This window comes from Natator depressus, chromosome 8 (assembly GCF_965152275.1).
Source record: "Natator depressus isolate rNatDep1 chromosome 8, rNatDep2.hap1, whole genome shotgun sequence".
Lineage (NCBI taxonomy): Eukaryota > Metazoa > Chordata > Testudines > Cheloniidae > Natator > Natator depressus.
In genome coordinates this window covers 65,825,210-65,850,391 of record NC_134241.1, presented here as the reverse complement: position 1 = coordinate 65,850,391, position 25,182 = coordinate 65,825,210, and the positions used below count along the sequence as shown (strand labels likewise).

The following is a 25,182-nucleotide window of genomic DNA, read 5'->3' as shown; positions in this document are numbered from 1 at the left end:
GGATGTGAGGAAACTCATACATGGTTAATGTCTAACTTAAATTAAATCAATAAAATACTTGCATATAACAGATCTTTTAAGAGTTACTGTGTTATAGTGTCAAATCCTCAGCTGGTATAAATCAAGAAATTACACTCCAATGTATACCAGCAGAATATCTGGTCCATACTATTGCTGACAAACTGCTGTGGCTGTATGCAACATTTTTTTCCTCATAGTAACTATAAAAAAATACGGTCTAAAATCATTTTCACTAAGATGTACAGTAACCTACTGAATATTCAAAAAAGCTTTGAGGGCAATTTGCACATCACATTTCAAGTCATCACTTTGTTCAATAGCACGTGACCGCACAAAATGATAACCAGACACAAATTCTCTGCCTTTTTCTTTAAGTGTACAATTACTTACAGGAATGTTGATGAACACTATGTCAAACTCTGATGCTGACAGAAACCTTTTCAATGGCACCATGAAAAACTGTTAAGAAAAGTGAACATTGACTGGATTAATATATTCTCTATTCCATTATACAATTACATTATTACTATATAAATAATTATTCTACAAGCATAAAGTTCAGTGGCTTACTTTCTCTATTGACTCCAAGGTCTCAGTGTATTTCTCTTCAGTCTGTTTTATTTCAGTAAGGCAACAGCTTCTTATGTCATTTTCAGTACATTTCTGCAATTAGAAGCAAGTTAAGTTTAATTAATTTGTGGACACCTTTTGTACAACAAACTCTTTTATTTGTTTACTGCTTAGCTATTAAGACACATTGCTTGTTGGAAAATTCTTAGTATTGCAGCTTCAAAAGATTGGAACAGCTACCGAGGGAATAGTTTTTAAAAGCGCAAATAGCTGGCAACTTCTAGAATTTTAGTAGGGTTGAATTTTGATAAAATTTGTCATTCAGTATGTTATATTTTAAGATAAACAATAACTTAATCCTTCTTATATAATTTTTAAAATAATATAATGAGATTAAGATGAAATATAGATCCATATTTATTTAATTTGGGCCTTTATTTACAACAGTGAGCAGCTACTCATCATAGTTAAAATCAATGAGACTCTCATGCTGTGAGTAATGGGCTCGCATCTAACTCTTTGTGTTTATAATTTTTCCTTTTACCTTTTCCCTGAAAGGAACTTGCATTTAGGTCCATAGTCCTATTCTGTTCCGAGTCAAGGACAGTAGCTGGATCTTAGGGCTCTATCCTGCAATCTTTGTATGTTTGTTTGTTCTTTACAGGACTCTGGGATTGCCTCACCCTAACAGGCCTGCTTCAGTTTCCTGCAGATGTGAGATCAGCAATATAGTGCATGTTGGGGCATATCACAGAGCAGAAGCTGATGTTAGATTTGAACATCATGGGCCCACTGCCACATCGGGCTTATTAAAGCTGAGCACAAAATTCCTGCACTGGAGTTCAGAATTCCAAGGTATCAGAGTTCTTTTTCCAGGATACAGACAAATATGAAAGAATGTGTATAAAAAGATTCTTAAAGAAACATTTGGGCAGGTGTTGGCTAGCTTGGGGATTGGACACAATTCCTGGATTACTCCTGCATGGACATTTATCGTTCATGTCATTGTCACAATTGGATTCTCCACACCCAAAAAAACCTCAGCAAATAATAAAACAACTTGTCTCCCCTAAATTCTTTCCACCTGTTCCCTGTTTCCTTCCAAATTCTATCCAAGCTCCTCATTCACATTTCCAAGGATCTTCATGACTGTAGCCCTGTCTGTATCTCAGCTCACTGCCTACTGTAACGAATCCATGTGCAGCAGATAAAGACAATTACTAGATACATTTGTTTCACACAGAGGACGTCAGAACCAGAACCCTGAGACTTTAGTTCCAAAAAACACCCTGGCCTCTAACCCTTGAGCTAAAGGAAGACTCCAGAAGCTGTTGATCATAGTAGAAAGTCTACATCCACTCCATAGTCTAGTTACTAAAGAGCAATGTCACTCACTCAGACACAAAAAGTCACACTACTATTCCCCAACCCCTTCATGTCATCTTTGTCTTTTTCCCCCTGCCTATCACTCCACACCTTCTTTCAAGTAGTTCCCTACATCTGCCTCCTCCCTTCCACACGCTAAACCACGTCATTCTCTTCCTGCAGATCCCTCCGTCAAACCTATTTCTTTCAGCCTAGTGAGGAAGATTTAGATAGTGTGGGGAAGATGCTGTGTGCAGTGCATTTCCTTATCAGTTTGAGGCAGAATGAAGTTCTCTCTGAGGATGCAGAGTATGTCACAGTCAGTGGAAACCTGGTGTGTGGACATTAAGTTATGATTAAGAGCTGTCCCAAAATGTGGTATTTCCTGGCTATCAAAGATTTGTATTGGAGGGAGTGTCACACTTTACCCATGTCTGTTCCTTTTAAACAAGTTTTTGGGTTTCAAATTATTATTTTGATTGGAGTCTATTTTTAATCTCCCTTTGTGAGCCATTTTGTAAATAAAATGTGCGTGTATTACATTTCCAAAAGTGGTTTGTATAGCTTGGGCCCAACTGTGCAACCCTTACTTATGTTGCTGAGCACTAATTCATGAGAGCAGCCCCCAAGAAGAGCCCAAGTCAACAGGACTGATCTTGTCCGTTAGTGCTCACACAACACAAATTAGGGTTGCATAAGCGGGCCCTTTTTGTGAGTGTTATTATTTAACACATCAATCTGCCATCTATAGCAGATGCTACATCATCTTGGAATTTGAATACAGGAAGTAATGACAATGGTCAAAGGGGCTGAAAAGAGTGAAAAAAAAAAAAAAAGTCTGCTCAGTACACTACGAAAATTGTTCTGTGGCAGCAGTCTGCTGGCACAGGAAACTTCGGTACCTTAGTTTACGTTGTGAGGCAGCCACATCAAACAACAAAGAAAGGTGTAGTTTTAAACTGATACACGTATTCTTCTCTAGCTGCGTAAAACACCAAACACAGATTTCTAAAGCATTTTCATTCTTCTAAAATTGATTTGCAATTGCAAGTCACCTCTAAGCCCCCTATGCTAGTGCATTTCATTCAAAGGACTCAAATGAAAGAATTGTGGCAATGTGCAATATTACTGTGCATCACATTTGCAAATCTAATAGTAAATTATTGTATACTAAAGACAGCCATCAAATCCAACAAAGATATACAATGCCAATGAAACAAACATAATACATCCATTCTTACCATATCAGGTATAAAAATATGTGGACATAATGAACCATGTTTTAATCTACTGTTCTTTTTAATTAGGAAATTAATATTAAACATTTTTAGATCTTTAGTATTATTTTTTCTTCCCACAAGCAAATTCAGAGTACGGCTGCCATTCCCTCCTAAACTCACCCTGTTATGTCCATTGAAGCTACATACCTTACAGTATTTCATTTGTAACAGGCAAGAAAGAAACAGAGTTTGCAAAGTGGAAAATATGTCAAGGTTCGTCAACTGCTAGCACTGGGAGAAATATCCATAATGATACCTGAATTTCACATGGTTTTGAGTTTCATTGCAAACAGAACACTCAGACTAGGATTATCGAAAGATCCACTATAGTTCACACCCATTTTAAGCAAACAACTGGGCCCAGTTGCAAGTGAACTTGATCTGATTTATGGTTATATATAGAAATCATGCAAAATTTGTACTTTTAACTGAGTTTTGGTAAAGGTTACCCCAAAACTCAAAAATTTATCAAATCCAAACAAAACATAAACCACTACAAACTGAAACTCCCAAGTTTCACAATATTTTACACATCACTTATTTTACTTTAAGGTACTGTGATGCAGGTTGCTGAAAGTAAAATGTCCTTAGTATAAAAATGTCTTGGAAAAAGTGATGATGCTCCTAAACTGTCATTAAGATGCATAGTAATTGGCAGAGTCTAGACTTACATGAATCATATTGACACAAGTCAAAAATCTTTCCAAGGAAATAGTCTTCTCACGACATAATGGTAAATTCTCAGGATCACAACAAAAACACATTGTATGAACTGCACGAGATACCTACAACTTGCTGCTTTTATAGCAGGAGAACACAGGAAAACAACCTTCAGACCTTTTCATTTTCTCACTTCTACATGTCACTATATCACTGGAATTCAATCTGGAAATGTAGATGGTGAGCTCCCACCTTAAAACAGGCAACTTCCTTGAAAAAGTGTGCATCATCACAATAGCACACTAAAGATTTGCAGGTAAGCCAAATGAATGCTTGTAAAGAGATGGACAATAAGTTATTAGAACGGGTTTTGACATCACCTCGCTTCCAATTACCAGTCCATTAAAAATGGCTAGTGAGTAAATTTTGTGCATGGGCATGTAAATTTCATGGCACTTTTGTAAAACTGACACACGTACAATATACATGCTAGCTCTCTCTATTTAACTAGTTCATGACTAATGTTGCATAGTGGCCAAAATAATATGGGGAACACTTTTTTTTTTTTTTTAAGTAGCATACTTTTGAGTAAACAGTAGCATTTATTTTTTCAAATGGTCTTAACTCAAGTAGCTAATAAACCTTAATATCCATACCTAACTGGATCTTAACTAAATAATGATTTATTTTCATGTTCTCTTTTTACTGTTGAAATAATGTTGGTATTTCTTTCACAGAAAGAATTACCAGAGTAAATCTTTGACCCTTTCTCCGTAAGAGAATGTTGGATTTCACAGCAGGATGATAATGTTATGATCCACTGCATATGTTACATGGTCACTGTACACAAATGTGAACTCAACCATAACAACACAGCAGATCTGAAATATCTAAATTTAAAAAAATACGTACAGTGTTAGTGAAAAGAGCTAACAGTTATTTAATGAATGTTAGTAAAATTTAACTTTCACACTACCACTATTTCTTTATGAATATGTCTGTAGTCACTCAAAAAATAGAAATCATACAGGTTGATGTGCTGCTTCATCTTTCATTAAGTCTTCATATACTTCCCCACCTTCATCTTCTCCATAGACACAATCATATAACTCTTCATCCTCATCGCCGCCACTTTCACTAAAAGAAAAAAGGAAAAGTAACAACATAAAGGGTCAGTGTATTGAACAGGGATTACAGAGTCAACACTAGGAAACAGAATTTACCAAGTGTCTGGGTTTTTACAGTAAATCTAAAACAGATGAATGAAAAAGAACTCTCTAACTGAACTAAACCACAAAGGGACTATACAATCAATACGGTTTTTTGTTTTTTTTTACCTCAACACATTTAACATCTGACTTTATAAAATTAACACAAGTTTGAAGAAACAGAATTAAGTTTCGAACCATGACAGGAATTGAAATAAGGTTTCTAAGGAGAAAATGGGGCACTGAGTTCTTGCTACCTAAGTTACAGATGGGCCTCAGCATCCGGGCAAATTAAAATCTATCCTAAAACGAGTGACTCCCCATGTACTAAATGGGACTGTGAGTTCCTCCGACACCATTTGGACCCAGAGAGAGATCATTAAGGTGGAATTATTCTTGTAAAATAAACTTCCCTGGTTAGGGGGAAACCCCAGCTCTCTTGAACTATTTATATTTCTTAAGAAATACATACTTCTTCCAGTTGTTTCCTATCTATATTTTAGAGAGCATCTAACTATTACATTCCAGTGTATGGTACATGCTACCTGGCATAATAACCAATCCGAAATAAATCCATTGTAAATTTTTACATGTGAATCCTATAACAGTGCATCAAAATAGAGGCTATTGCACCTAATATTGTAACAGATTTCTATTTTAGAAGCATATGTAGGAACCATGTTTTTAATGCTGATGCACATATTGCAAAAAGACTATAAATCTTAAATGGTAACTTTTGTATGTAATACCAAACTTCTTGTTCTTGTTAAAATCACATTTCTATCCCTTTGTGTTAGGATTTTGTGTTTAATAATATTGCTATAAATAAAAATTTTGGCAGAGCTGTATGATTTTCTGTATTGTAAACTGTTAGATGCGGGGATTTGAACTGCTAAATTTATAAGTGTCACAACTGAAACATTAGGATTTTTCACAAGACTTTAGTCATTGTAAAGTGAGAGAATGTCAAGGTCTGTTATAGCCTGCTCTGCTACTCAAACAGAAGGAGGATGGCTAAAATATGAACCCTTTTTCTTTTGACTTTCCCTTGTACAGCAATGTATTCTGCCCAGAACAGCAAGCATCCTGCAACCCTTAACTACATGTGGAAATTAACTCACGTGACGAGTTCCACTGGATTATGTGGGACTACTTACATGAATAAAAATACATATACACATAATTGTCTGCAGAATCAGGGAAAAGCATTCCTTGAGTCTGTCATTTTACGTAAGCATTCTGATGATACAAACAAATAATTCTAGAGAGCGCACTGATACTTCAATTCATCACCAGACCCCATCATGAAATATCATCTTATTTTCATGTGTATGAAAATCAATCATTAAGCTAAGGTGCTTTTTTCTGGACAATTAATTCTTCCTTTCTAACCAATCCTTGGTCAATCAGATAAAATAACTTATTTTAGAACACTATTTCATCACGTCATTTAAATAATAGCTACATAACAGAAAATTAAAAGCTTTCATTCTGCTTAAAAGATTTACGACATACTCTAGTAAATCAGGAAGGCCTTTGTAGATATCTTCATCATCAACACTTTCTTCTGTAGGGAATGGCCTAGAGAGACAAAAGACAACAGTATTAATCAAAGACTGTACCAGAGTGGGTGTTCAGTTTGGGTGGTATGCTGCCAAAATTTCAATTTATATTAATATGTCTGTCAATCTATTTGTGTGTGTCTCTCTCTTTGATATTGGGGTTTATATGAGTGAACAATTTAAAAAAAAATTGCCACACATGCACGATGGAACTGTTGCATGTAATCATGAATATAAATCAGAGATTTTAAAAGCAAGTGTTAACTACTATGTATTTACAATTAAGTTGAAATTCCGTGATTTTCAAAGGATTTTTTCTTCATTTATGTTTTAAAGCCTTCACTTCTGATATTTTGGGTGGGTGAATGTGATGATCAAGAATTCAATCTGAAAAGCTTGAAAGTGACCAAGTCAAAGTGTGGTCTGCGCGGGAAGGTGAGAGAAGGTATAATTATGGCTCCTAGTTTGTCAAAGTGGGAGTATCTTACGCTCAGACACAGGGTGGCTGGCCCTTTAGGGGAGTTGGGCCCAGCCTCACCTGTGATTAATCAGCTGCCTTCCAGCTGAGGCTGTAAGGTCAGGGTTCAGGTGATAACTTGGAAGATCACCTGGTCCTTGTAAAAGCCAGCAAGTGGTTCAGCTGAGAACTGCAGGAGTCCCTGAATCAAGGGAAAGAACCCAGTTTGATACGTATGACTCTGAGGAAGACAGCCTGCAGAGCATAAATCTGTAGGGAGCAGGCTAAGATGGAGAAGGGAGTCAGGAGGCCCACCCAGACTCTAAGCAGATGGCCTGTGAAGTGCAATCCGACAGGGCGTAGATAGGCCTTTGTAGAAGACCCCATGGAAAGGACATGGTTGATTGTATAACACAAGTTCAACAATTTTGGTTTGAAGAAATAAAAGTGAAGCGCTGAAGAAAAAGGGAGAAAAAAATCCTCTGGTTGGAGAGTGTTCTGCAGTGCATGGGCCAGTGAGATCCCCCTGCCTCCACCTCAAACACTTACACAGAGTGTTAAGAGGAATCTGCACAACACTTCTGCTCCTGCTGCCTTTGCAGAGAATGAGGCAGGACAGCAGCAGTGGCTCTCACCTGTCTGTTTCCTGCACTGTTGCTACAGGGCTGAAATAATAGGCACTGGGCTAATGGTTTTAAATGGTTTTAATGAAATGCACACAGGAGGTTCATATCACTGACATCTGTGGGAGCCATCTCTGTGCATTATAAGGCAGTTTTTGACCCTTGCTATATAATTATTTCCCCACTGTAAACTGTGTTTCTGTCATTTTGGCCATTCACCAGTTCATCTTCTGCCTCAGCACTATGTGGAAGGCCTAGGGCTCCTCATCGAATGTACCAAAAGGAGAGAAAGAAAATGCCCTAGTGGGCTCCACAGAGAGTTTAAGGTTCAGAGAGCCTTGGTTACTTGTCCAACGAGGGAACCCAAGTCATAATCAATGAGGTGCCCAATAATGTCTGAGTTAATGGAGGGAATTTCTTTTGCCTTAGAGGATCCCCTGTATTTCTTGCTTTCCCTTCTCTTTCTCTACACTCTTTCAGTCTTACAGGTGAGGTGGGTAGGGGAATGCACATTGGGAGAAGGCAAACTGTCCCAGTGTGTTGAATACCAGGAGCAGATAAATGTTGAAAATTCACCAGTCACCTATTTGCCGGCCTACTAACCAGACACAGAATCACAGAAGGGACCTTGAGAGGTCATCAAGCCCAGCCCCCTGCACTGAGGCAGGACCAAGTGTTTGTCCCATTTGTTCTTAAAAACATACAAAGATGGGGAATCCACAGCCTCCCTTAGAAGCCTATTCCAGAGCTTAACTATCCTGCAGTTAGAAAGTTTATAGTTAGAGTATGAAAAAAAAGGATGTGAGGTGAGGGCCCCACCGGAAAGTGGCACTGAGATGGGAATGAGCTGGTGAGAATCAGAGCCGTGTTGTGCCTAATGCTAGGAAGAAGGATTCCTACCAGAATGTCATGTGTTTGAGGGCTCCATCCTTTGTATCAAGTTCTGACTCACAGGTATCAAATGAACATAAAACTCCATACCCTCTTTCTCACCGCCCTAAGATGCTGGACAGGATATAGAGATTTCTGTCTCTTTTCCCCATTCATTACTCCCCAACTATTGCGAGGGTGGAGGGGGGAAGGTCTCTTCCCCAGGCTCACCTTTTTCTGATCCTCCCCAGCCATTAAAAACTCTAGACTTGCCTTTGTTGCCATTTACAGCTTTCCCAAGCAGTAGCATGAAATTGATGTTCTTGATATTTTAACTACTGCCCATAGGGTTCCAAAGAGCAGCAATGAAAATTGAGCAGAACCTTGAAAATTTTGCTCTACTGCTGCTTGAGAAATCTGTCAGCTGCACCAGAGGCACTGAGACCTGCCTACTGTCTCAGGAAAACATCTGAATTTGGTTTACATTCAAGCTGACATTTGGAAGGTTATCTTCACAGCCATAATTCTTGTAAATATGTTTATTATTATTTGAAAGAGAGCTTTAATATTTCTTAAACTAATGAGGTAGGACACAAACACTGTAAGAGAAAGCCTCTCAGGAGCCACTGGTGAGTGCTGTTTTTGAGCCCTACGCAGGAGAATTAGTTCACAACATATGTAAATACCTTGTGAGGCGGTCTCATTATAACATACTTAAAACATACACAACAATTCCTTTATGCTGTATAACTGAAGACACACATACAGCAGGTTATCAATAGAAACCCAATACAATTTCTTAGAAAAAGTTATTTGTTACAAGTTAGATTGTTTAAAAAAATATATACTTTTGTCAAAATATTAAGAACAATTGGACTATTATAGACAACCCATTCGATCAATTTCAAATTTTAAGTTGTTTACATGCAAAAGAAATAAATTTTAATAACTTATTGTGTTTTATCTACAACTATTTATAAAGAGCCAAATATATATTTCAAATATGGTTTAAAAACAAAGCTGAGAGTGAGGCTTTCACTGCTATTTCCATTCCAAAATGAATTTGAACAGACAAATTATAAACTCTCAAAAGCAGGTGTTTTACCCAAAAATAGGCATTGGTCTTCAGATACAACAACAGCACAAATGGCTGTTCCTTAGCATAGCTGTTTACTTCTAAATATAGAGAATGCAGACAACCCCACAGAAGAGGTGAAAGCAAATTTCCAGTGGTGACAGGGGAAGGGAAGGAGGCACCTTCAGCTCTCAGTTCTGGAAAATGTAAAATCTCACTGCACACTAGCGTGAATTAGCACGCTGGAGATTCAGCATGAAGGAGTTCTGCTTTGTGGGCTGTGTGATATGGATTTCCTAGAGTTTTAAAGTCAGAACTACTGGTAGCGCTACTCTAGACAAGAACGGACCTCTATATACAATTAGAAGTGCAGAAAAAATAAGGCTAAAAAAATGCAGCTGAGATCATATTTCTTTTAATTGTATATCATCTTACTTGTTTTATAAATGATAAAATGGAAGTTTACTAGCACTAATGTCATACCTTATTCCTGTTGCTAACGCAATAGAAGTGCGAGAAAGTTTTGATAGTGTTTCTATGACCTACAGAAAAAGGGAACAGAAAATATTTGTTTAGTTGTGGAACAGAAACTATATCATACTTTGTACTCTATTTTTCAATTCTGTAATGAGATCCTGCTTAATTTGCATCATACACTACAAATAGTAGGCACTCCGGATCTGGCCCTGCAAAGTGCTGCATTGCCCTCAACTCCCAAGGTCACAGCAGCTCCCAAGATTAGGTCTTTAGCGCTTTTGGGGGATTGAGGGAGAGGGGAGAGATGGGCTCTTGATAAAGAGTTAAGTTTAAACAATTTAAATAGATTTCAGAGTGTAAATAAAATAATATTTTTAAATCCACAACAAGCAGGTTCAATGTGCATTTAGACATGAATGAAATGTTTACTGGATGTTATCCTGGAAACCGCCATGAGAAGGGTGTTTTTTAGCTACCAAGAAAGAAAAGAATATCCATTCCAGCTATTCCACCAACTGACCAGAAGAGGGACCCATAAGACAAATCATTCTTAACGTGTTTCTGCTGAAGAAGTTGGCAGCCTACAGGAAGCAAGTCCCAGCTCATCTCTAGAAAATGAAAAAATTCTTAGAGTTTCATTTTAAGGAGGGTGCTCAAGAATACATACATCAAGAAAGAGAAGAATACAGGGGAAAGAGGGAGAGTTAATTTGATAGTATGTGTGGAATTATTCTGCAGTCATCTGCAATACAAGGCCACCTTGTGGTCTGCCCACCAGTTAAGATTTGTTCTGTGTCACTCATAAGTTGTCCCACTTTGAGCACTGACTGTTGACTGTAAGGCTAGCAATTATTGTTGTCCAGAAAAATTGCATCAAATGAGACCCAATGTAAATGCCTGCAACTCCACTGAAGCCATAAGAGCAGCACCCAGTTACACCAGGACTGAATTTGGCTGATTGTCTAGTCCATATTAAGCTAAGCCTTGCATATCAGAGGAAATATATTTAACATATTTCTAGGAATGCCACATTCTATAAATGTGGCGTTGGTTGGAAATAATCCTCCACAAATAATTAGTATAGCAGCCTGCTGATAAAACTGCAAATTAAGACCTTATCACCCTGAACAGAACAACAATGCGATATTTAGAGAGGAAAACAATGCGCTAAAAACACACAGTAGTTATCAACCCACTGCACACACTGCAGATAAAAAAACTCCATAGCTAGTGAGAATGGCTCGTTGGGAAATGTTCAACAAAACTTCTTTCATCAGAAAATGATGATTCATTGACGCCAAAGCTTTTCATGGAAACATTGGCTTCAATTAAGCTTCAGTCAAGAAGGTTTCTCAGGTCAAAGGGAGACACCCACTCGAGAATAGCCAACTGTCAGTGGTTAGGGCACTCACCCGAGATGTGGGAGACCCAGGTTCCAATTCCTGCTCCGAAGCAGGTAGAGCTGTGAAAATCAGGCTAAAGAGTCAGTCTCTCTCTCTCTCAGACCCAACGAAGTAGAAGAGCTCCAACATGAGGCAGCGAGAGAGAGACAAAACACTTAACTCTATAGCTCAGGGCACTTGCCTGGGATGTAGCTCCTATCAGAGCTTTGCTGAAATCATACCACCTCTGTGAAAGATTTCACTTTAGACAAATCTGCAAATTCCAGTGAGAATTTTTTCATCAGAACGTCTCCAACTAGCTCGTTAGAAGTACTTGCTATACACACACACCATTTTCTGATTTTACAATATTTCATATGACAGTAGGTTATTCAATGTGTTGTGCGGGAAGCTGCAATACATCTTAGAAGAGGCTCTGTATTCATGGATTATAATGTGCCCTCTCTTTAATGCCCATTACATTGTATTTCACACTTTTCATGTTATCTCCGTCCTTCATTCTTATTTTTCAGAGGAACTGAATATTCTGTTTTTATTGGAATGAAGGAATCTTTTTGGATTCCCAGCCTTCTTCTCCAGAAGGGGATTGTAATACTTCCTCCCAGCAAATCATACTCACAATAGGCTACATTGCACAACTGGATTTAGCTGGATTTTAGCTTTAGGTGCTAACTTAGACGGTAAGCTCTTCAGGGCAGGGACCATCTTTTTGTTCTGTGTGGGCACAATGCTCAACACAACGGGGCTCTGATCTAGGACTGGGGCTACCAGCACTACCACAACACTAATCAACAACAGGAGTGCATGGGACTTTGCTCCCCTCAGAGACAGGTGCATGGAGAGTAGGCCAGGAGAAAGCAGAGTCATAACTCTGCGCTGGTTGACTGCGGGAGGTGCGGGGAAGAAGTAAGTTATACCTTAAAAAGGCTGTAACAAATTATTCATCCAGTGTAACTGGGGAAGCACAATGACTCATGGGACCCCTCTGGGGACAGTGCAGCTACAAACTGCCCCTTATTCAGGGTTGATTCACAAATGCACAATCTAGATCTGATTTTTTTAAACACTTCAATATTTGTGTATGAGGTTATTGGGTGAAAAGATTTAATTAGGCTCAGTTTACTACAGCTCACTACACAAGAGAAAAACCCCCCTCTGACACTTTTCTAGCAGAACATGGGAGCCTTCAGGGAGAGAGACAGTCAAACAAATGAAGAGGAAGTTCTGCTGGTATGCTATTTCTACATTTCCTTTACAGCAACTCTGAATGTTTGAGAATGAGGTTATGTACCTCTTCAGAAGCACATTGTCACATCAAAGCCAAACTCTCATTTCTAGAGCATAACACCCAAGACTGTTTTTCAGTGCATGAGTTTATGCAAAATAGGGCATGAAATTCAAACACAGGACACTCCAAAAGGAAGTATATCCTGGACTGCTCCCCCGTGGGCAATGTCTTCCTGATTCATATATTTCAAGCATAGTTGGCCGAGTGAATGGGTTTGAACGAAGCATTAACTTTTACTTCATGAAGTTCTCTAACAATAGGTTTTTTGGGAGTTAGTATTTATTATTGCTTCACCTGATTCACACCAAAAACTGCAACAACTTGGATACACGTGCTAAACAGTTGTGCATTAAGGGTTAAGAAGCCATTCATTTGTTAGCCGTTTGTGTATGCACATCTGTATCCTCTGTTGAAATGTTTATTTTGTAACTTCCTGCAGCAATATTCCTCAGTAAGTCACATTGGCTATTCCTATGTGTAGTTATAGCAACAGTACTGTAGGGTGACTCTTTTTTCATCTCTCTCCAGCCATGGAGATTTCTCCTAGTTTAACTGTGCTATGATACAGCAAATGTGGGTGTTCTTGTGTTGATGGTGGTGTATTTTTAACAACATAGTCAACCTACAAGTCCTGCACTTCAAATACGGAATTAGAGTGTCTTCTTAAAAGCCTTTCCCATTGATATTTGAGAAGACAACTATAAAGATAAATCATATTGCAATGTAATACTGAATCTACATTCATCCTTTAAACAGGCAACAGTTTAAATACACTGAAGCACCTGGCCACACATGAAGAGTATATAACAATTAATCTGTGTTCATTTACTATTTACAGCATCTCAGCAATTAAATGCTTTTGTTGACTAATCTTTGGGCCCAATCCAGCAAACACTACAGATCTGTGTTTACTATGCTGATTAGGCCCACAGAGGTCAATATAACTAGACATGATAATAAGCACTACGGACTCAGGGTTGTTTTCAGGATTGGACCCATGTTTGTAATAAATACTGTATTTTAGCTATATAATAAATTAAATGTTTGTGGTAATTTCATAAACTGCAAATTGTCTAATGCATTGACAGCTTAATAGCTTTGACTAAAAGTACAGTTATTCTGTAACAAGTTGGAACGAACAGTCTGGGTCAGATTATCAAAGTAGCGTGGCTCCTATTTAGGCACTTAAATAAGCATGAGATTTTCACAAACGCCCAGCACCCTACAACAACCATTATGTAATTTATGGCCAGATTACATGCTGAACTTTTTGAAGCCCTGACCCTTAATTCTTTCCCTAAAATTAATTTAATCAGCAGAGGGAGGGAGGGAGGATAGACAGACAGACAGGCCATTTCAGTAGCAACTGCTATGGTTAACATTGCAAAACATTTCCATTACAAACATATTTTTACTCTTTCTGAAACATCATAGTCTTTGCCCAAATTTTTGGGTTAGGTTTGTTTGGCTTTTAATTTTTTAAATTTTTGAGAAAAACCTCTTTAGCCATTGGATTCAGGAGAAGATAAAAAGGTAAATATGCATGTTCCCCTATTTTATAAGTAATTTCACCGCTTCCATCACACATAAAACTTGAATAACTCGGGATTTGTGCAGTGAACTCCAAGGGCACTGGAAAGACACTCCTACTTGCCACAATCTTCAGACAGGCAGTAGGTGTGCAACACACCCCATCCACTGCCTCAATTCCTGTCTGTGATTGGAACAGTGATGCCAGCCTCTGATACATTCATCTCATTTTGATACTTCCTCTTGTAGTGCCCTGTGTTTTTGGATGGGTTTTTGTTTTGTTTTGTTTCGTTTCCAGAGGTTAGTACTAGGTAACTGTCTGCCCTGGGTAACACTCTCACACAGACCTCTAGTCTGTCACCCTGCCCACACCATTTATCCTGTATTTGAAGATGTCACAGGGTATAGCAATGACTCCACTATGTAGTTAAAACACAGATCTACATCTCAGTTCCATCAGATCCAATCAATGCAGTTGAACGACTTATCCAGTGTCAGGCCAAGATCAGCGCATGGGTGAGAGTCATCAGGTTGGCCGTCAGACAACTAAAACCAAGGTAATGAATGATGCCTGCACCAGAAAAAAATGGCACAGATGCTATGTGCTCCTTCAACTGAGCAAGCATACCTGTTCTCTGTTACCCAGCCAGGAGCAAATTTTCCCCGTCAGTGCTTGGCAAGGGTGTAGCGTTCTTTACTTACAAACCTCACAACAATTACCCATGCCTTAGTCACCTCATGCATGGATTCCTCATGGGACTATGCACTAAGACCATTCAAACTTCAGGTAGCAAACCCACCTGTTTAATATGCAATCAATGTTTTAGATAAGGAACGTATTATACTTCTGCTTTCTCTACAATCAACACTTTATAGGTAAAAAACATAACCGTGGTTCTAAATGATTTAGGTCCTGATTACCAAAACGACCACCTTTCTCTTCATGTAATTGCAATCAGATGAAGTACTTCAGAAAACAGCTTTCTGGTTTAAACCAGCAAAATGGTTTCACTGAACAGCCTTCAACTCTGGAAATTTTTCTTCTCCTTCAGCCCAGATGTGTTAATTTTTAGGGCACACATTACATTCTGTTTTCCTAGGCTTTTCCTGGGGGCGGGGGAGTTTGAAAGGGAGCAAGTGGGCTAAAGGTAGAGTTTGTTGCTTTTATATGGTGGGAGGGAGGTTCTTAGGGATGTTCAGTGGTTTGAGCAAAATAAGTGTTTGATGAGAGGAGATTATTTGGATGTATACTTTTATGTTTAGAGCTTTAGTCAGAAGCCTGATACACTGGAATAACTAAAATAAAACGTCTGTGAGGAAACAAAGATGTTTACATGCTATAGATCGAGCTACTTACCCAACTCTCATCCCCCCTAGTGTCTGAGGACCTCCTATGCACTTTATGAAGATAACATGCAAGCGACCACTCAATCTCACAGCCAAAGCTGCCACTCAATCTCACATCTCCATTCTGTCGTGTTCACTCATGTAAGGTGTTGGGGAAACAAGTAAGAGAAATGTTCCCATTTTGCACATCTAAGGAGCATGCAGCTTTAAAAGATAATGCCAAATTGCGCTACGTATACATTCTCAGTTGATTCATGCTGAGAAACAATTGTTATCTTTTCAACTTTATGACTGCTGCTCTGAGGAAGAAGGCTGGATTTTCCTTTTACAAATCATGAACAATACTGGGTCAACATTTTATCTGACACAGAAGGGGAAAAAATATATGCATGTCTTATTGTACTCCATTTGTTGACTTTTGGACCCATAGTTCTCTCCAGGAAGTGTTACTTTTACATTTGAATCTCTAATTCAGCTGACAGATGTGAAAAATGACATGTAGCCAAATAACTCCATAATGATTACCCAGCTGCTGATGTGAAGAGCACATTATTTCAGCAAAGGCGGCTGTTAACATATGCAGAAAACTTCTCTCCATCTGTCTTCCCTGATAACGTAAGACTTCGCATACTGTGCCAATTCAACCTACTTTCAATCCAACCACAACTCTTTAGGGAAGAGGAAAGGGACAAGGGCTCTTTGAAAAACAAACACAGAAGATGTGGATCTGAGTAAAAATCTTTTTAAAAAGAAAAAAATAGCAAGCATGATACCAGATCCTCACTTTGGTGCAAGGGCAGCTCTTAAATACATAAATAAATGCAAACTGTGGAAGACCAACCATGCAAAACTAATAGTGTCAAATAACATGATTAATGGCACTTGAATTCTACATGGGTATACGGAGATGTACAGAGATTAAATCAGGAACCCCAGACAATAAGTTACTGGCAAATTTAGGAATAGACTCCAGCAGTCCTGATTCTCAGGCTCCAGCTCTTAACTACTAGAAATATTGCCTCATGTGGTACATGAACATTTTTTTAGCATTGTTTCAAACATAAAACAGTTTCGAATACTGTCTGTACTTCCTTCATATCACTTCATTTGCCCCGCACCTTACAATCTCTTTTTGATTTCTCTAGTTTTGTTTTGTTCCTATTTACTCTTTAGTTAAAAAGACTAATGGAACGTAAGTGGATTATGCACATTCCCTTCTTTATTAACTGCTTCCTTTAAAGAAATTCCAATCACTTTTGAACAAACTATTAAAGAAAAAAGTTGTAATTAAAACTGTTTACAGATTCATGGTATGTTTTAACTCATTCAAATAAAAACAATACATGAGCACCAGGTGTTGAGCTCTGATAGCAACAAAATAGAGGAGGATTTTAGTCTTAAATTCGTACACTTTCTCCATAAATGACCACCAATTTGTAGTGGGTTGCTAGCCATTTCATCAGGGACATATAGCTCTGCCTCATTTAGTATGGTTTTGAAGCCTCTGCTCCTTCACATCCAGCCTCAGATCTCCACTCAACTATATCCATTCTCCCTCGCTTTACTGTCTTCTGCCTGAGACGTACCTGGAGAACAATGGGCAGCCAACTTCTCTATGCATAAGACTTCTGGTAAGGAAAGAAAATAGGGTGGCCAGCCCACAGGGGCATGGCAGAAAAAATCATTGACTGAACACTGAGTCCTGGCTTCTGTGACTGAGAAAGACCTGCCCATGATATTAGATACAAGCCAGACGTCTAATGCCTTGACACAAATGGCGATGGCAGAGCTATGACTGAACAAGATGCTTGTGGTTCTTTCAAAAAATCTGACTCCAGCTTTTATCTGCAAGGATCCTTCAGAGGAACTGACACATCCATTGAGATAGAGGATTGCTCAAACTAAGCAATATTTCAGAATTAATACAGGGAAAGTTCTTCATTCTTCTAACATGGTCCTTAATGTGTATATCTGATCTACACAGGATCTCTTGGACCTGAATCCAACCTGTTCTTCTCTAAGCTTCTTCCACTGCCTCTTTCATCCTGTGTAGTATCACCACTTTCCCCTCAGAAGGCTTTCCCTACAAAGGGTACTCCCCTCCAGTTCATTACAATCAGTGAGATCACCTTTTTTTTTCCCCGCCTGATAATGGATTACATTATGATAGAAGGATTCCACCATAGAAAAATGTATAGAATGGCACGCTCCCCTTTTCATCAATTTAACTGATTTTCAAAAGGCATTTGACAGCCTCCATAGATGTACGTTCTGAAATATTCTTCAGTCCTACAGATCCCAGATAAAGTTATCAACATAACCACAGCCACGTACAGATATGGAAAGTGCTATATAAAAGTGTGGACAATCAGACAATAGAGTGATTCAATGCGAACACTGGAATGAATTAGGGCTGCATTTTATCTCCACTATTTAGCTCTGCCATAGGCTGGATAACAAAGAAGTGTATTAGCAGCACAAACACCAGAGACAGCATGAGTAGATGGCAAATGCTTAGAAGATGTAGACTTTATTGATGATACTGCACTATTGAGCAACACCCCCGAAAAGTTACAAACAAAGACAGACAACCTGGCAAAAATAGCAGGCTAAGTAGGGCTCAAAATTAGTTATGCTAAAACAAACATCTCTGAAACCCAGATGTCAAGCAGTAACATCACGTTAGAAGGCAAAAATCTCAACGTAGAACAGTTCATCTACCTGGGCAGCACCATATTAACCTAACAGAGATCTCAAAAAGAAAGTGACATCAAGAATAGGAAAGGCACCCTCAGCGTTTACTAAACTCAGCAATGTAGGGAAATCAAAGACACACAACCCCAAAACAAAAAAGTGAAAATTTTCAATTCAAACACAATCTCAGTGCCAACATATGACTGCGAGAGCTGGACAGCGACTAAAACATCAAAACAAAAAACTAGACACCCTTGAAAATAAAGGCCTACAAAAGATTCTGGGTATTGGTTAGAAAGACTTCATTAACAATGAAGAGATCCGAGAAATCACTGACCAGCAGCTCGTTTCCACCACAATCAGACGAAGCTGTCAAGTGGAAACCAACTAGTATGAGGAAATGAGGGAGGCCAAGAGCAGCCTTAAGAACCGCCCTAACAGAGATAGCTGAATAGTCAATCCCAACAAACACCATACAGCAAATGACAGAGAGGAATGGAAGAGACTGGTTTTCACCCTGTATTCTAACATTGGGCCGGAAAGGATGTAAAAGAAAATAAAAAGGACTCTATGATTTATGACATCTCTTATTCAGCCTGGACAACATATGCATTGACTTGTAGAAGTCTCGTCTGGCATCTGTTTTCTCCAACAATCTCTTCAATGACATCTTGCATAGAGAAGCAGCATTTTTCTCCAAACTTAAACTTTTCACCCTGGAACTTAACATCCACTCTAGGGATATGTCTACACAGCATAAGCCCACCCCAAGCTGGTAGTGAAGACAACACAGTATGAAATGCAGAATGAACTAGTGAGCCACATACATACCCAGGGTGCATTTTGGGCTTATACCATCCATGCTGAAGCCTTGCACTGCAGTGTCTTTACTGTTATTGTTACCTGCACTACCTGGATTCAAGCTATCTTGGGAAGGCTACACTCACCAGTAGAATTACGAAAAAGCTGAAAAATGCACAACACAGTATTCTGCTACAATTTTAACAGAACAGGACTAAATTAAACACACTATGAGTAAACCATTAATAAATCAGTATCCAGTTGTGAAATATATATTTTTTTACTCATTAACAAAGTTGTGCTTAACATCTATTTCCATTTTCAAGTGACAAGATTAAAATTGCAAGTTTTAAAGTACAAAAACTTCCCTAGATACTTGTATGAGACTCAGATAATCCAAACTGCATGAAGCAGTATACCCTTGCTGATCTCTAGAGTTCTTTTTCTGTTCAAAAGGTTGAGACGTTTAAAAAAAGAAAGCATTGGGGAAGGGGAGTTTTTACAGCAGTTTCCTGTCTGCTTTTGTGGTTTTAACACTTATGCAGATCTTCTGAATCTTTACAATGCCCTAAGGTTGTTTAGATATTGTTTAAAAAATGGCAATCTTACTTTAAGCACTGTTGTAATAAAAACAGAGCGCTGTACTGTCCATGAGCATATGGCTGGAAGCTGAAGATAGACAAATAAAGAGTAATTTCTTATATACAAAAGACAATGGCTGTGCTGATCAGTATTTCAGCATCAGTATTTTGTTTTACACGGAGACATGCTGCATATGACATGAAAATTAAAGACAGACAATTCCCAGAAGAGTGTACAGTCCAGTGACGACAACAACAACAACAACAAAAAAGCAGGAGAGACCAGGAAATGCAGAGTAGTAGATTTTGAATTATTGCTGTTTTTAACTCACATCTGTTCTATACACCACTATTTGGTTCTGTAAGACCACTGGACCAAACTCATTCCTAGTAATATTGAAACATGAAAGTGTTTTAATACAAGCAAAAGCCATACAGGCGCAAAAGAAAATCCTTCTCTCATTTTGATACCATTTTGAACTTAAACACTGGAATTTGTGCACATCATATTTTAAAACAAAATATACTAGAAATTGATCATGTGACATCTCTAGCTCTTTCTAGTGTGACTCATGTAGTGAAATTAGCGGAAGAACACAAGCACAAGCACACTACCTTGTGACTTGATACATAGATGTCATCCTCTCTGAATTCCTCCCCCTCTCACTCCCGCACTCCATTTATTTGATTATGGATTTTGGTTATCATCATTGGTGGGTTTTAGATTTTTTTTTTTTCCAGAAACATTCTTCACATCCATTCTAGCACAATTCTTCCACCACTCTACACAGCGGCAACAAAATTCCTGGCTTTATTCCCCCAGAAGTAAAAAAAAAAATAAAACACAAACTTACGTGGGATGTTAGTTTTGATGACAAACAAGAAGGGTCTTTTATTGCAACAGTGTGCAAATAGTCCATGGTGATAATTCCTGGCAACTGGTGTGTCTGCTGTTATTTTAAGAACTGCAACAGCAGGTGAGAGTTAGGGCAGATCAAACTTACAAAGCCAATTTCTGAACATGGAAAAGTAAAGTAAGATAGAATTCTAATATTGCTACCCCATCCTTTACAAAATGTGCTTCAGATAGGAGACTATTCCAGTTGGGTTTTCATTTCAAGTGTAAATGGATATTTTGAATGCCTAATGTAAATGTATATTTAAATAGTCATACTGTGGTAAATACAATATAAGCAAATCAAAATTACACACACACACACACACACACACACGTACGTTATACATTAACCAATTTATTTGAGCATAAGCTTTTGTGAGCTACAACTCACTTCATCGGATGCATCCGATGAAGTGAGCTGTAGCTCACGAAAGCTTATGCTCAAATAGATTGGTTAGTCTCTAAGGTGCCACTAGTACTCCCTTTCTTTTTGCAAATACAGACTAACACGGCTGCTACTCTGAAACACGTTATACATAGTGACATTTTGTAGAAGACCATTTCTTAGTATAATATAAATTTTATGGGTAAGTGCAATAATTTTCTGTTTCTGTGAAATGCAAGACATGAGGGAGAGGATTGACTGTCTCAGGAGGTTGGACACAGAATCTTCATCTAAGGTTGCTGGCCCTGGCTCATGTTACCAGTGATTGAAAGTCATTACTAGTAGTTCAGTGAAATGCAGCTGGGTCTCAGTCCAGTACACTGCGTCCAAATAAGAAATAAATCCACCACAATCAGTATTAATTGGCCTCGCTGTTGGCTGTCTCAGCAGAGAGGCCTAACACTGAATTGACATGAAAACTTGACTCCAGGGCTTTGAGTTGAGGTTCATTGATAGGGTGGTGTAGAAAAGATTGGACTGCTGCTCTCTGTCCTATACATGGTCTGTGGATGAACAGAGGACTTCACGCTGCATGGATTTCAGGCCACATCATCTTTCCCCAGGAGTCAATTTACACAAACATTTATCTTCGAGGTAGCACTGGGAAAATATACTGCTATCAAACTGCTAAATACATCATTCGCTCAAACGAAATATCAACTGTATGTGAAACCCTTTGGGGTACAATGTATTAAACATAGTTTGCAAAAGAGAACATTTTCTATTTCTATAAACTGTGCTAATAAGAATTATTTATGAAGATGATAATGGTCTTATTTAACTAGGGAGCAATACCTAAATGTGTGTCAGTCATTCAATTATACTCTTAACATGTGGTCAGGAAGTGTGGAAACAGCTTGGGGAGATTAGATTATTTTTATATTCATAACTGTTTTGGGGGGGGGAGGGGAGCATTTTATAAGCAATTAAAACTTCCCAGATTCATGCTACTCATTGCTGCATATTTAATTTCAAACATAAAAAACAATAGATGTGTTAAAGAATAAAGCAGGTCTACGAATCAATGAATGCCAAATAATATCATTGAAACGGTCCTGTGCCAAGACTTCAAAGACACTGTCAACAACTGGTATGTATGTGTTTACTCTACACTGTTTGTAATATGCTTTTACAAGCTTGACCAAAAAATCCTTTAGTTAACAGATTTTCCCTTTTTATTTTAACAAATATTGATTTTTTTCCCCCACTTCTGTTTCCATCAGAATAGAAATCTCTTGTATTGCACACATCCAACAATATTCACTTCAGGAATGGACTGATGCCAAAACCTGACTAAGGCACTAAGTCACCCCAATGCTGAATTATATAAAAGCCTATTAGACACAGGAAGAAATATTCTGGTCCTTCTTACTGGGGTGAAGTGGAGGGAGCCAAGTGCAAGGGAGGAAGAGAGAGGAAACAAGGGAGAGAAGAAGATTGATTGACCAGGATTGACGGGGAGTCTCCAGGAATTAAAGATTAATCTTTAATTAAAGATTATATCGTGTGATGAAATCTCCAGGAATACCTCCAACCAAAATTGGCAACCCTAGATAAAAGGGAGAGAAAAAGAAACAAAAGCAAATGAGGAGGATGAAGGGGAAAAGAGAAAGAAAACTGAAAAGGCAGAAACAGAACTCTTTTGATTCAGTTTGTATTTCACTGGGTACTACATTATTACTACGTAACTATGCTGTTCTAGATCTGTTCCCGATTTACATTGAGATCAAGGCTCAGTCCTCAGCCCAGTGCTTTCTTGAATAAACATAATACAAAGAGCTGAGATTTTGTATGCATGGTGCACTATGATTTTTTGGTCTTTGCCCATTAAAATTACCTCAGTCATCCTCCTGCACGGCTATTAGAACAATACACTTGGTGATGTATATCACATGGGCCTACTGACATGAACACCATGAACAGGTTGAGCATGGATCTACAAAAACCTCCCACAGCCTATTAACAGTAGTAGAAAAGCAGGCAAGAAAAAGGATTCCAAATGAGATTCGCTGGGTTGCTAGTGCACAGGGATCCTCAGGCCATGAGACGCTTCACACAGAAGAGGATTTTGCCCTGAGGATTTGTCTGCCCAATGTGTGATGAACTCACACCAATCAATGTAAAGCCATCAGATGGTTTGTGTCATTCTGTCAAATTGATTCTTTTGCACAAAGGCAAGACAGGCTTCATGAAATTGGACACAGTTCATAGCACTTTTGAAAATGCCAACCTTGCTTTCAACATATTACTTAACATTACAAAATAGATTTACACCAGGATTTAGCTTTTTCCTCATTTCTAATTAGAAATATATATGAACCAAAAATTCATAGTTCATTCAAAAATAACCATTAATGATCAAGTCAAGAGATTCCCCTGACGTATTTGCTACACAGTTTGAAGAGTGGAGACATGAAGGAGTAGAAACAAAATATAAAATAAAAATATAATAGGCCCAATACAACTCTTACAATAAGCATAATTTGGTTTTGTGAACAGTTCCATTGAGTTCAGTGGGGTGACTCGTGACTAAATCATATTCAACATGAATAAGGATTGCAGAATCAGGTCCAATATTAATTATGTTCAAGTGGTGAGGCAGCCTCATATGCCATCTAACACCCAATATTAATTGAAGTTCTGTCTATTAGGAAATTGAAACATAGCTTAAAATAGTTTTCAACAACTGTTCCACTTGAACCACCACAGAAAACAGTTCAAGTGCTAATGTAGCCAAAATCATTTAAGAACACATAATTAAGACACGTTAAGGCAGCAAGTCTTTCTGAAATGGTATCGGAAATGGATTTGTCTGGTTTTCACAACCACCAGAATCATTTTCCGTTCCAGTTCAGAAGGAATCATTTGGAAAACTATCATCAATAACAATGATTTCCTAGCTTACATGAGTCTTAACTGATCAAAACATCTCCTATGCCTTTATCATCACAATTTATTGTAGATCCCCACTGCACAGGCCTTTTTATTGTGTTTGTACAGTGCCTAGCACAATGGGCTCCTGGTCCATTACTAGGGCTCCTAGGCACTACAATAATACAAATAGTTATTGTTAATAAATAATAATAAATAATAATGGATTCCCCCCTCTGCTCCCATTCTTCCTTTTTCTCCTCATACTTTTCCTTTCTGTGTCTTGCTATCTTCTTAATTTCTCCTCTTTCCTTCATTTTCATTTCATACAGACTAATAGGTTGTTAATCTTCAGAACCACTAGGGAACCACTAGCAAAGCTGCAACCTAGAAAGGGAGAGAACAGTTTATATTCCACTCCCACCCTTTTGAACTCACTCTTATTACTAGGATATTGTTAATTTGGTACTGTCAACACTGGTAAACTAACTACCTAGATTCAGGGAACTGTGCGAGGCACAGGTGGAATATTGTGACTCAGGAGAAATGAAGCGTTCCCACAAAGACCAGAACAATGAGAAGATCTAGACACCTGCTAACCTCAAATGAAGGACCTTCTGCAAAGTGCTGGATACCCTCAGCTCCCATTCAATTTTGTGCCCAGCCTTTTGCAGGAGGTGCGTTGTCCACTAAAAAGGTGTTTGCCCTAAATTTCTGCGTTAACTCTAGGCTTCAAAATTGAATATGCAGTTAATCTAACCCCTTTGAAGTAGATGCGAAAACTGTTACTTTTATGTCGGAACGTTCTCTGGTTGTGGCTTTTGCCATTCCTGAATTACATTAATACTTACGTATGTGTGGAAGGTGGGATTAGCATAGATCTCCATAAAGAAACAGGAAATAAAGATGTCAACTGCTCCATACAATCCACATAACCAAGGGACATTTTACTATCAAGCGTCTAGTATTCCAGCTCTTTTCCATGCTTATGTCCTATGTAACTCCCTTACAAACTTGTGATTAAATTATCTAACGTTTGCTGAATACCTCTTAAATTTTTTCAGGAAGCAGAAAACACCATTGCTGCATTTTAATAGACCTCTTACACAGCAAATTTTATTTATCACTTTATTATCAAGAAATTTTTGTAGTCAGG

The 25,182-nt window shown here is 38.3% G+C and overlaps 1 protein-coding gene across 1 annotated transcript in view; it reads right to left on the bottom strand.

Moving 5' to 3' along the window:
* Positions 1-25,182, bottom strand: part of VAV3 (vav guanine nucleotide exchange factor 3) — a 248,808-nt gene that overhangs the window by 147,680 nt on the left and 75,946 nt on the right. The window contains exons 3-7 of the mRNA XM_074961222.1: positions 10,175-10,233; positions 6,620-6,685; positions 4,925-5,033; positions 592-684; positions 412-480 (exon numbers count right to left, since the gene is read on the bottom strand). Coding sequence (XP_074817323.1) covers positions 412-480; positions 592-684; positions 4,925-5,033; positions 6,620-6,685; positions 10,175-10,233 — 396 coding nt within the window. The remainder of the gene's footprint in view (positions 1-411; positions 481-591; positions 685-4,924; positions 5,034-6,619; positions 6,686-10,174; positions 10,234-25,182) is intronic.